Source organism: Schistocerca gregaria, chromosome 1, assembly GCF_023897955.1.
Source record: "Schistocerca gregaria isolate iqSchGreg1 chromosome 1, iqSchGreg1.2, whole genome shotgun sequence".
Lineage (NCBI taxonomy): Eukaryota > Metazoa > Arthropoda > Insecta > Orthoptera > Acrididae > Schistocerca > Schistocerca gregaria.
This window is the reverse complement of record NC_064920.1, coordinates 289,054,946-289,069,321: the sequence shown is the minus strand read 5'-3', so window position 1 is coordinate 289,069,321 and position 14,376 is coordinate 289,054,946. Positions and strand designations below refer to the sequence as shown.

Genomic DNA, 14,376 nt, shown 5'->3' with positions numbered 1-14,376 from the left:
CTTGCTGCCTCATACAGTTTTATTTTTCTCTCTGAAGACACCTTAATACATGTAGTAACCAAAGACTTCTTTAGAAATTTTTTTGGTGTTACATTTAGTAATTTTTTTGGGCAACAATATAAATTTATCAAGAAATATGTTATCATTAGCATTTGGCTCATTATGTACAGCTCCTCAATAAACATTTCTTAAACTTTCTCTGAAGTGCTCTATAGATACCATCTTTGAGCAGCCTTACACATTTACTTAATGACTTCTGAGCTGTACAGCCTGTTATGTTTTGTGTGTTAGTCTATTATGCATCATGGTCTGATAATCCATTTATCACAGGGAAACCATGTGTTAGTTTTACATCCTGTTGCTACACAAATAAATTATCTATTAGAGTGCTATTGTCTTGAGCTATATGTGTCAGGAAATTGATCACTGACTATGTTATATGTCATTAATAACACTTCTAGTTCACTTTCCCTATCAGAATTGCTTAGAAAGTTTCATTGAAATCACCACAGATTAATAACTTGTTCTTGCTGTCTGACAGACTGCAAAATAGGGAGTCAAACATTTTTGTGGATAGCTCCAAATCTCGTTATGGGAAGCTGTACACTGTTGCTAATATCAACACTACATTATTTAGCTATAATTCACATGCACAAACTTCAAAGTGCTGGCCAATATAAAATTGCTTACTTCTACAGTTTTGAATTTATACTTTTGTTTTGTGAAAATGGCAACAACTCCTTTATCCATGTTAGATCTGTAAGTGTGAGATGCTAAATTATACCCATTTATACTGACACTGTCCATCCCCACAGTTACATGGTGTTCAGACAGACAAGCTGTATTAATCTCATTCTTATTTTTGAGATCATCTTAACACACTAACAGCTCATTTACTTACCTTTCATTCTCCTCATATTTTGACAAATTAAGTCGATACTAACCATATCTTATCCCTATTTACTGTACATGAAGCTTCTTTTATTCTATTTTTCTTTATTGTTGTCTGTCTGGATTTTAGCTTTAACCTAAAAAGCCTGTCTTCCTGGTCCCATTAACCAGATGGGTCATCCCTTGTGTGACTGTGGTCATCCTTACAGTATCTGCTAATAGAGAAGCTAACTAATCTTTCCCCTTCCTATTTAGGTGCAAGCCATGTATAGTGCATTACCACCTAACAATAGCATCAACTGGATTTTGCCATTGCCTGGAGCATCCAGTTCAGCTCAGTGTTACCATGCCTTACAGCAGTGTTTACCCAGGACCGATCATGGCACTGGAAGACTTTCACAAACCCCAGCATTTGTGCGCCCAGTATCTGCTCCTATTTTGTCCAGGTTACTCCTAATACTATATCTTGCATTCATAGCCAGGCTGTTTCCCGCTCCCCCAACTATAACTATCTGATGTTCCTTCTCAAAGTCTTTGCATAGCTGATGTAAGTTTTCTGTCCCTGGTTAGGGCTAGAACTTGATTTCACAAAACTTGTGACCTAGTACCCTACACCTAATTTCTCCTGAAGCTGCTGGCCTACACCCCTCTCATGACTGCTACCTAGAAGCAGAATTCTTCTGTTCCTATTCTGACTTGTCGTAGCTAATGTTCTGTTCCAACCTACATTCAACTGCATCAAAAAGAGAGAAAAACTATATTTGGTGATTGATTGATTAACATTTGGTGGTCAGGTATGCTAAAAATCCGCTTCTTAGGCAAAACGTGTTTTATTAAGCACAAATCATTTAAAAATGATTAACATAACATAATAGTTCCTGACTCTTCTGTAAATATACAAGGGGAAAAACTTCTGGCTTTGGTTATCTATTGAACAATACAGTACTCTGGATGTTTGTTGAATAACTCACTGGTAAGAGCAAAAGAACAGTATTTGTAGATTTGAGTGGAAACCACTGTGTATGAGCTATGCTTTCTGTTTGCACATATTCAATCGGTTCTTTCACTGAACTCCTAACAGTCAGTTGAGCAGTCGGCAAAATCAGTATCATACTAGACAGACAGTAAGTCCTTGTGTTATCCAGATGTTAACAGTAGCTGACAACAGAGCTAAAATCACAGTTCATGTGAAAAAAAAAAAAAAAAAAAAAAAAAAAAAAAAAAAAAAAAAAAAAAAAAAAAACATGTAGTGCAGGGCTGTCATGATTAGGTACCCCAGAAAGCTTGATGTAGACATCAGCTTGTTACAACAAGTGAGCCTGTAGCAGTCTGTGGCAGACGTTAAACATGTCACGAGTGTTCTGTCATGTGGCCTGGTGTTGGCAGATGTAGAGGTGTCCTTTTGCACCTCACCTAGCGAGTCATCGGAAGTTTGCATAATTATATTAATTGATCCACATAAAAGGCCAGTTGGAATACTAGATCTCTTCCCTCTTGAATCGATCAGTAGGCCAGGTACCATCCTGGCTCATGTGCTACAGTTAATAGAGGAGCTGCTCCTGAGTCCAGTGCTGTGGAGGTAGGAGGTGAAGATGGTTTCAACTCATGGCTTGCTGCCAGTGACAATGACAGTGAAAGATGCTTCGAGTTGTGGGCACCAGTACCAGCTGGCTGCCTTGCTGAGCAATGATAGAGCCACATATCCAGCCAAGTGTGTATTGGAATTTGCATACTCAAGCAGGTATGCCCACTTTAAATGATGTGCCTGTTGTTTGTCTTCTCCTCGTACTGACAGAGACTTCAACAGAAGTAACAAGGAATAGTGACAGTGGCCATTCAAGAGTTCATCAGGGTTTGCTACAATTTGGTGTCACCCACTAAGAGGGTAAAAAGATGAACAAATCAAAATAGGTAGGTGTGGATGTCAATAGTTTTTTCCATCTGTGTTTTAAACATTTGCTCAAAACATTTGACCATGCTGTTAGAGGCAAAATGAAATGTAGGTGTAGTAATGTATTTAATTCCATTCCGGGTGCAAAACCATTAAAAACCAGTGGGTGCAAGCTGCAGTACGCTATTGGCGATGAGATCATGGGGCACCTTCAACAGAAAATATGTTCACCAGGGACCTAGTGGTATTCTCCATCATGGTCTGTTTCATTTTGGTGACGTGGGAAATGAAACTATGCATTTATTAAATCAGCCAAGTGGCCCCATGGAATAGGCCTGCAAAATCTACATGCTCTTGATCCTATGGCTGGGTGGGCATAGACCATTGCTGGTAGGCTTTGGGTGGTACTGTTTGTTGTGCCTGTTATGCTTGATGGTGTTGAACCATGTGTGCAATATCCTCTTTCACACATGTCCAATACACCTCTCACAAGGGCAGGTCCTTCATTCGGAAATGCCTCAGTGGGAATGCTGCATGAGTCACAATATACAGCAGTGTCAAATTTCTGGAATCACCATTCAACACTGGTGGTCATATGGATTAACAATAGAACACCTTTGGAAAGATGAAAGACACAGCATTATGAAAAGAAACACCAGAAGTTCTGTGGAGGCTGTCAAAGGAAGGGCCTGTGGCCAGTCAGTTGATAGGAATTACCCAGCCTGTCTCAAGAGTAGATGTAGTTGTGGCTGCTGTCATCTCTGGAAGTACTGAGAAACTCTTCCAATAACTGTACCATTTGTGACTCAATGTGAAAGCATTCTTGTGTAACAAATTCCTCATTGGGATCCATAGGGAATGATGATAGTACATTTGCATTCATGTGCTGGCTGATGTATGATGATAAATTGAATAGTGGTAATTGGATAACAAAAGAATCCAGCATTGCAACATCTGCGATGTCCGTCCCAACAGACAACTTTGATGTGGGGCCAAATACAGGCAGCAGCAGCTTATGGTCTATGACCAGATGAAATTGATTGCCATAAAGAAGAATGTGAACCTCCTGGACACCAAAGATGAGTGCAAATGCCTCCTCCTCTATCTGAGAATGATTTTCTTGTGCCATTCTCAACCATTTGACCCTAATCTGTATAGTGAGGCATCTGTGGCCAACACGGGAGATAAAAGAGACTGGTAAAAGGTCAGGCAAAGGGCAATTTGGAGACACTGCTTCAACATAAGAAATGCATGGCAAAGTCCGTGGACCACTGGAAGAGAGCTGGGATCCTTTTTCTATGGTGTTGATTTCAATGGCTGGGCCATTGTTGCAATTTCATGGATAAATCTGGCATAAATGCAACCTTGCCTATAAAAAGTTGTGGGTTGTTTATGTTCTTTGGTGTAGGAATATGAGAAATCACTGTTACATTCTCTGACTTCAGTTTAAGGCCACTCTGGTTAAGGATATATCATAGAAACTTAATGGAATGGTAAATAAAAGAAGGTGCATTTGGATGGAAAATACTCACCAGAGACTTGATGTGTGCTCCTCTTGAGTCCATCCAGTGAGTACTGTATCATCCAGCTGCGTAATGTGTTATGCAATATTGGCCAAAACGTAACCTGTTATATTGTTGGGAGCCGTAAGGAGTATTTCATACCAGAATGGCTTTGGAAGCTTTGTTTAAAGAAACTTGAAAATAAACTTCCAGAAGATCAGTCTTAGAGAATACTGGCCCTCTGCCAATTCTGAAAATAATTCTTTGGCATGCAGAAGGGTATATGAGTCCACAGTCGACCGACAGATTATCATATTTCCGAAGTCTCCATGAAGGTGTAGCAAACCACATGGTTTGTGAAAGAGTTCAGTTGATGTCCATGTATAATAAGGAATCAGGGACAGCAGTTTTTACTCCTCTAAGCAATCCAGTTCAATTTTTATATCAGCGAGCAAGGGGGAGGCTCTGAAGAATCTGCAAACATTTTTAATGTAACGTGAACAAAAAAAGAAAAAAAATTAAAAGCCTCTCTCAAGATGTATAAAAAATCCAAAGGCTATATACACATCCAGGCAAAAAATATTTTTCACTGAGTGTTTTGTTGCTACAAAGGCGTAGTGTCAGAATTTCATAATGGCCATTATCCCGCAGCTTAGCTGCTACTGATATTAAGGGTGGAGACCCCGATCGGAGATATTTAAGCTGATTAGAATTGAAATCAGTGCCCCTGTATTAAAAAAGAAATAAAATATGAATAGGTTGGTTGATTGATTGATTTTGGGGAAGGGCCCAAAGAGTGAGGTCATTGATCCCATCGGATTAGGGAAGGATAAGGAAGAAGGCTGGCATGCCCCTTTGAAAGAAACATCCTACCATTTGCCTGAAGCAATTTAGGGATATCATGGAAAACTTAAATCAGGATGGCCAGATGCAGTTTCCAACCATCATCCTCCGGAATGCGAGTCCAGTGTGCTAACCATTGTGCCACCTCAGTTGGTAAAATATGGACCTCGAAACACTGCTTGCAGTGTAAGACAATGTTTTGCTACCTTTGAATCTGTGGTTTCATTTATTTGTATCAGCTCACTCAACTGCTAATAGTGTGGCCATCTCTGACAAATATCTGTTGTATGACCATGGCATAAACACTGTTGACAGACATAACTATAATGTGAAAACTATGTCTAACACTTATAGAAATACAGTGAAGACAACTGGGTAGTCTGCAAAACTTTAACACTTGTCTGTCCTATTCTTAAGTATTGCTGTGCGCTGTGGGATCCGCATCAGGTGGGACTGACGAATGACATCAAAAAAGTACAAATCAGGGCAGTCCAATTTGAATTATCATGAAATAGGAGAGGTAGTGTCACAGACATGATACGTGATTTGGAGTGGCAATCATAAAAACAAAGGCATTTTCATTGTGACAGGATCTTCTCATGAAACTTCAATCACCAGTTTTCTCCTCCAATTGGGAAAACATTCTGTTGGAACCCACCTTCATAGGGAGAAATGATCATCACAATAAAATAAGAGAAATCAGGGCTCACACAGAAAAATTTAAGTGCTCATTTTTCCTGTATGCTGTTCGAGAGTGGAACGGTAGAGACACAGCTTGAAGGTGATTCATTGAACCCTCTGCCAGGCACTTTATTGTGAATAGCAGAGTAATCATGTAGATGTAGATGAGAGCGGGAAGGTTATACAAATAGAGCAACAGGGGTAAGCAGAAGATGGTTTTTAGAATAATGAAGTAACTGTAGCAGCAATGATAACTACATTTCAAACAAAAACAACAGGCCTATGTGAATGAATTCATGTTTATGCATAGCACTTGCTTTCAAAGTTAACATATCAGTCTGACAAAACGAAAATGGCTTAAATACTTTGAGCTCTTTGAGACATGAAAATTAGAGAAGTATTCCATGTCATTTGCCTGCTCATCGTGGTAACCTGTAGAACTTGGAGACGTGTAGTAAAGACTAGAGTCATTAGAGTTCTGAGTAATACAATAAAGTTCTTTAAGAAACAGTGACAGCTTTGTGTGTAAATAATGTGCACAGTGGAACATGTAGGAGTTTTTGATCATGGAATAATAGTATTTTATGATTTGCAGTAAGTATGCCTCTGAGTGTAAAAGAAACATGTTTTTAAAATGTGATTTCTTGTATTCCTTCTTTAGGGCCCTGCAGATCATGCTCTTCTCCTATGCAGCCTACTGCTTGGGTTTGGCCTAAATGCTTTTGTCTGTATTGGCACAAAAGCTAATGGCAGTCCATGGGCATGGGTTCTTACACAAGGAAACAAGAAATATGTCACATTTTGGGAAAGTACGACTGGTATGTTTGTCATTTTTAAGTTTTTTTGTACATTCCTAAGAAACAATGGAAAAAACCTATTTCACATGGTTGTCTATCAATGATGCTTGTATAATACTTAAAACAAACAAAAATAAAAGTAGCAGTTTGAATCTTTGATGTTTTATGTCAGTAAATCTTTTACTGAAGATTGACTTCAGGAAAAGAACGTCTGTTTGAAGCTAATGTTAGGGGTGGTAACATTGTGTATTAATATTGGATCACATCGCTGAAAACATTTTTTACATTCTTGTTTTGTGTAACATAAATTTGCACAGGTCTAAACATGTGATAATTGATTCACCATGAAATGGGCTGTATTGGTAGGCAATACTTTGTGACATAATGTGAAGTTTAAGTGCTTATTACATAACAAATTTTAATTCGCTCTGTTGCCTGTTACCACCTTGCAGTGCACATGCGCATATGGACATCTATCAAGACTACACACAACACTAGACTCACGAACTTTTTTCTCATTTGTTTCAGTGTAACGTTACACTGCAGAATTCTCCTCATGTTCTTCACTCAGTTCTCTTTAGTTATTATGATCAGTTTTGTTGATTGTATAGTGTTACTTCACTGACTAATGTTGATTCCTGTTCTGGCCTTCTGTCTTTTTGTCATTCTTTTTCCATAATGTATCTTCCACTCCCACCAGAGTGTACACTGTATTAGAACTACCTGAACTTAAAGATGGATATTTTCCTTTTTGTGTGGAACTCTGTTAGTGACTGAGCTATCCAGGCATTCCTTGAGTCCTGAACCAAACTTCAATCAGCTAGTACATCTCTCCTATTCTTGGCACTTCACGAGGCTTTTGCATATACTTTGTTATACAGGATTCCTAGGAGAATATACAGGGTGGTCCATCTGAAGTTTCAGATGAGATTATCTAAAACTATACATTGGGTAAAAATAGTGGGTAAGACAAGTTCGTAAGCTCAAAGGGGGACATAAAATAATACCACCCCTGCCCCATTGGGTGAGATTGGGGGCAACTTTTAAATCTTAAATGGAAACCCCCATTTTTTATTGCAGATTCGGATTCTGCATAAAAAAGTAATCAAGTTTTGTGTGAAATATTTTTTTAAACCATTGACAGATGGCACAGAAATCGAGAAAAAATTAAATTTGGGGAAGAACTACAATTTATTTAGAATGATCTGAGAAGGACGCATCAAATCAATACAAAATGTGCACCAGTTCTTTCATTATGCCAAATTAAGCTATATTTTTTCAAAATGTATCCTACCCGCCACAGTCTTTGTTGGAGGGAGGCAGAACGGTATTAAAATCTCACTAGGGAACTCTTCACAATTGCATTACTCACCAGACTGTGGTGCTACTGTGGCCAAACTGCGAACTATGGCTCAGGATAAAGATCAGTGCAATGTGATTAGACGACACTTCACTTTCAGACTGTGAACCATAAACATCAGCTGACAAAAGTGAATTATTCTTTTGTGAAACGTGGCTCACTATCCTCCTACACAGAGTGTTGGTATGATGTTAATTTTAAGTGAATGCCATAACAATTACACTACAGCTGCACAGTTGTATGCGAATCATTTCCCAAACAGACAACATACAAGCGAAAACATTATTTGAAAATGCACTCAACGAGCTCGAAATGGATAAATCCACCATCCGCCTCATCATCGCGAATACAATGAAAATGATGCTTGTAACCTTAACGTTCTCTCCTTTGTTCAACTGGATCCCAAAATTAGTAGTCATACTATTCAGAGACAAACTGGAATACTGAAATCAACTGTTTTGAGGATTTTGAAGGCACATAATTATCATGCATATTGTATCACACTGACACGGGCATTAATGCTGAAAGATATGCAAATACGTGTGCATTTCTGCCAGTGGGCCTTGATAAGAGGTGACAATGATTTTAGATACGTTATGTTCACCAATGAAGCCACATTCAAAACAATGGTGAATTAAATTGTCATGATTGTCATTATTGGTCCCCTGTCAATCCACACTGTAACAGATCCGTTGACGATCAACACAAATGGTCATTAATGGTATGGTGTGGAATTTTAAATGGGTACTTGATAGGACTTCTCTGTGATGAGCTATTGGAGCTAATGGATGTTGATTTAGAAACCAGGCAATGGAAGTAGGTAGGTTGGGGCACAATGAAGTGCTCCTGGGAACACACAGGGAACAGGTGGAGAGAGGGCAGGGCAGCTATGTGCAGTGTGGAGGTTAGACGGTGGGCAAGGGTGAAGTGGAGGAGGAAGGGGGGGGGGGGGGGGGGTAGGTATTGGAACAGGAGAGAAGTAAAAAGACTGGATGCGATGGTGGAATGAGGGCTGTGTAGTGCTGGAATGGGAACAAGAAGAGATGGATGGGTGAGGACAATGACAAACAAAGAGGCCAGGAGGGTTATGGGAATGTAGGGTATATTGCAGGGAAAGGTTCCTCCTGTGCAATTCAGAAAAGCTTATATTGGTGGGAAGGATCCACATGGCACAGGGTGTGTAGCAGTCACTGAAATGAAGGATGTTGTGTTGAGCAGCTTGCTTTGCATCAGGGTGGTCCACTTGTTTCTTGGCTACAGTTTGTCAATGGCTATACATGAGGACAGACAGCTTGTTGGTTGTCATGCCTACATAGAATGCAGCACAGTGGTTGCAGCTTAGCTTGTAGATCACATGATTGGTTTCACAGGTAGCCCTGCCTTTGATGGGATAGGTGATGCTTGTAACTGGACTGGAGTAGGTGGTGGTGGTGGGAGGATGTATTGGACAGGTCTTGCATCTAGGTCTATTACAAGGATATAAGCCATGAGGTAGGGAGTTGCGAGCAGGAGTTGTGTAGGGATGGACATGTGTATTGTGTAGGATAGTTGGACAGTGGAATACAGTTGTGGGATGGGTGGGAAGGATAGAGGGGAGAACATTTCTCATATATATAGTCTCCTATTCCCCTTCATCTTCTTGCAGCTGTTTCATGCTTTGTGTTGTGTGATATGCTGTCTGTGTTCCACCTAAATAGAGAAACAAAGCTTCTGCTCTATTCTTCCCTCTTTCAAGAGTCTGATAAAAGAATACACAATCCGGAATACATTCTGTGATCATTTGCATGACCATAAAGTTATAGAGAAGTGTTTGTCATTGTCAACTGTATGAAATGAAAAAATCTCTCAAGAAAACTACAAAATTATGGCAGAATTTTTCGTCCTTATGTACCTTCAGGAGATGAAATATTAATATGCGACAAGTAGGTCCCCTTCATCGTGTGGTCTGAGAACCTGCTCTTCCTTTATAATCTTTCTGAACCCATCTGCCTCTCCTCCCCAAGGAACGAATTGATAGTTCTGGACGCTAGAATGGTGTGTGTACTTTTGTATGTGTCAATCGACAGTATTGAAATTTCACCTCTCAGAAAGGAGCAAGAAAAAAGAGAACTAGAAACTATGCTCCAAATTAGAATGTGGTAAACTTATCACTGTATGAGAAATATTAAATTATAGAGTCTGACACTGAAAAATGAATACTTTAATTGAGTAAAGAAAGAAGTCAGGAGTAAATAGAGATTCCATTCTAGTGTAACATTATCCATTCAAGTAGAAGGCCGAGTTACCAGCTTTTTTCATTTATCAGGATCTGCTCCAGATTGCATCAGCATAGTATCCACAACAAAGTTCAACATGGACAATGTGACTGTGATGTATGAAACTGGTCTCAGAAATGAACAAAGCCATTCTGAAAAACTACTGTCTTTACTAGTCCTATCATATCTGGTTTACAGAAGAAACGGTAAATATTAAGAGGAATATATTGCCACTACACCTACATAGTAGGAACCAAATAAACAAAAATTGAGGAACTTACACTTTTATTAACTAAATACAAGACCTGTCAAAGATTCAATATCAGTATGTAGTATTTCTGTTAACTTTCAACTTAAATTGCTGGTTGATGCTCTTCTTTGACAAAGATTTTACTGTAGCTGGCATTGAACTTTTCTTCATATGTTTTAAGTTTTAGATGTGATGGCGACAATGTAGACAGTAATACTGACCATGCAAGAAGGCTTTCTGTAGCTCACTTCATGATTTAGGTGAAAGTGATCAGACCTCAGGTGCACAGTCCAGTCTTAGTAAAATTTAAAGGACTTTTTGGGACATAACGAATTCTGATTCATAACTGATGGTCATACTAAGAATTTCATTTTATCCTCTGTTTATTTTAAATTTATGTACACATTCTACTTTGTTGCTTGTGCCATTCCATTTTTATATTCCTCTCTTCCCTTACTCTAGTTTTCTGTTCAGCACCTGTTGTTTTTTTAGCCATGCTACAAAATAAATAATATTGTAAGTAAAGTAAATAATATTGAAATTAGAATAAATAAATGCCAGCAGTGATCAACAATTGTATTCATTTTTATGTGATAGTTTTACAGTCAGAAAGTGCCATGAATATATCATCTGTCCTTTTGAATGTTCATGAAATAATTATGGTTCCACATTGCTACAAAACTTTGTATATTTAGTAAAAATTGGTGTGGAAAAATGACCATTCATTTTATTCTATGAGTATTGCATAGACAGTTGTTTTGGGATTATGTATTTTACATAGAGCATGACAGTAGATAATGTCTTTCATAATTTTTTGTTGTAAATAATTCATTAGAGAGATCTCCATAATTGCAATACCAGATATATAAATGACCTCCATTAAAACTGAGTTTAGCTGAGAAAGTTGTGAATAATGCTGCTACCAAAATGTTTGAACTTGCCCAACATTATTAAGTGGCTGATAAATAGCACAGCTAAATTGAATAACAAGATAAAAAAGTTTCTTCTGGGCTACTTCTTTAATTCCAAAGAAGTATTTTTATTTAGAATCTTGTAGCTTATTTTTTGTAAGCATTAAAGTGAATATTCTTTCCTGTAATGTGAGTATCTCTGTAAATGGTCAGCATGCAGCAACAATATTTAAATACACATGAAGTTGATGACCTGTAAATTAATGTCTTGGTGTATATTCTAAAGTTTCCATTGAAACATGTAACAAATTTTTCTTTTTTTAGGAACTCGCTATAGACATGAAAATCCTTGTGGTGGCAAAGTACAACCCAATAAAAAAGCTGATCATAACTACAAGACAATTGGATGTGTCTTCAACAACAGGCAATTTTATGCATCAGTACAGGTAACAAGATGGTTCATGGTGTGGGTTCCTCTAGTCATGTCCTAGTTCATGAACCACGGGCAACGTATGCGTGCCCAAGTAAGTGGTCCCGACAGTCGGGATACCAGTTACTTTGGAATAAGGCTGGGCATCTCGGACATATTCTGAGTCGTGGTCACCTTTGTGCTCATACGGCAAAGACTACCAAATCCACCGGTTAGTCCCTCAACCGTTAGGGGTGAAACCCAATGGGACTCAGGGCAAGTAAGGCTAGCAACCTGCTCCCCTGGTACTTTAAATATGATGCTGGCAACAATCAGAGCAAAATGCCTCGGACCTTTGGAGGTGACGGAGCCCTACCTCTAACTGACAAATCAGGCACTCCTAAGATACGACTTGGCAGACAAATGGTAATGAGATGGGGAGCTATTAATATCAATGGGGGCTACTCTGGGAAGAAGGTAGAGCTGGAAGAGGCTGCAAGTAAGATGGGGCTGGACATTTTAGCTGTTAGTGACATTCTGGTAAGGGGTGAGAAAGAAGAGGAAGTGAGAGAATACAAGGTCTACCTGTCAGGAGTCAAAGCTGGAATAGCACAATGGGGTGTAGGGCTTTACATCAGGAGAGAAATGGAAGCGAGCGTAGTTGCAATAAGGTATGTAAACGAACGACTGATTTGGATAGACTTGACAGTGTTTAGCAAGAAAATTAGGATTGTGTCAGTATATTCGCATTGTGAAGGGACAGATCAAGATAAGATCGATAGTTTTAATGAGGCACTCTGTGATGTATTTGTTAGAGTAAAGGACAAGGACAGTGTTCTGCTCATAGGTGATTTTAACGCCAGGATTGGAAATCAAACAGAAGGGTATGAAAAGGTTATGGGTAAATTTGGAGAGGATATGGAGGCCAACAGGAACGGGAAACAACTCTTGGATTTCTGTGCCAGTATGGGCTTAGTAATCAAAATCGCCTTTTGTAAACATAAGAACATTCACCGGTATACTTGGGAAGGCAGGGGAACCAGATCTGTCATTGACTATATAATAACAGATCAGGAATTTAGGAAGGCTGTGAGGGACACACGTGTATTCAGGGGATTCTTTGATGACACTGATCATTATTTAATCTGCAGTGAAATTGGGATTGTGAGGACGAAAGTTCAGGAGGTGAGGTCCATATGTATGAGGATAAGAGTGGAGAAACTTCAGGATAAGGAAATCAGGCACAAGTACATAACAGCGATCTCAGAAAGGTACCAGTTAGTTGAATGTAGTCAATTACAGTAATTGAAAAAGGAATGGACAAGGTACAGGGACACAGTACTAGAAGTGGCTAAAGAATGTCTTGGAACAGTAATGTGTAAAAGTAGGATGAAGCAAACAGCTTGGTGGAATGACACAGTCAAGGCAGCCTGTAAAAGAAAAAAGAAGGCGTAGCAAAAATGGCAACATACTAGAACTCAAGTAGATAGAGAAAGTTATGTTGAAGAAAGAAACAAAGCCCAACAGATAATTGCAGCATCCAAGAAAGAAGTCTTGAGGAGACTTTGGAAACAGGTTGGAGGCTATGGGTCAAGCTGCTGGAAAACCATTCTGGAGTGTAATTAGCAGTCTTCGAAAGGGAGGTAAGAAGGAAATGACAAGTTTTTTGGACAGGTCAGGAAAACTGCTGGTGAATCCTGTGGATGCCTTGGGCAGATGGAGGGAATATTTTGAAGAGTTGCTCAATGTAGGTGAAAATACGATCCGTAATGTTTCAGATTTCGAGGTAGAATGGGATAGGAATGATGATGGAAATAGGATCACATTTGAGGAAGTGGAGAAAATGGTCAATAGATTGCAGTGCAATAAAGCAGCTGGGGTGGATGAAATTAAGTCGGAACTCATCAAATACAGTGGTATGTCAGGTCTTAAATGGCTACACAGGATAATTGAAATGGCCTGGGAGTCGGGACAGGTTCCATCAGACTGGACAAAAGCAGTAATCACACCAATCTTTAAACATGGAAACAGAAAAGATTGTAACTACTACAGAGGTATCTCTTTAATCATCGTTTTGGGTAAAATCTTCTCAGGTATTGTTGAAAGGAAAGTGCGAGTATTAGTTGAGGACCAATTGGATGAAAATCAGTGTGGGTTTAGGCCTCTTAGAGGTTGTCAGGACCAGATCTTTAGCTTACGGCAAATTATGGAGAAGTGTTATGAGTGGAACAGGGAATTGTATCTATGTTTTATAGATCTAGAAAAGGCATATGACCGGGTTCCTAGGAGGAAGTTATTGTCTGTTCTACGAGATTATGGAATAGGAGGCAAACTTTTGCAAGCAATTAAAGGTCTTTACATGGATAGCCAGGCAGCAGTTAGAGTTGACGGTAAATTGAGTTCATGGTTCAGAGTAGTTTCAGGGGTAAGACAAGGCTGCAACCTGTCTCCACTGTTGTTCATATTATTTATGGATCAAAGGTTGAAAACAGTAGACTGGCTGGGTGAGATTAAGATATGTGGACACAAAATAAGCAGTCTTGCATATGCGGATGACTTAGTTGTGATGGCAGATTCGATTGAAAG

General features: G+C 39.1%; 1 protein-coding gene across 1 annotated transcript in view; it reads left to right on the top strand.

Moving 5' to 3' along the window:
* Nucleotides 1–14,376, top strand: part of LOC126341283 (centrosomal protein of 76 kDa-like) — a 139,783-nt gene that overhangs the window by 87,310 nt on the left and 38,097 nt on the right. The window contains exons 6-7 of the mRNA XM_050001761.1: nt 6,470–6,626; nt 11,706–11,827. Of these exons, the coding sequence (XP_049857718.1) occupies nt 6,470–6,626; nt 11,706–11,827 (279 nt within the window). The remainder of the gene's footprint in view (nt 1–6,469; nt 6,627–11,705; nt 11,828–14,376) is intronic.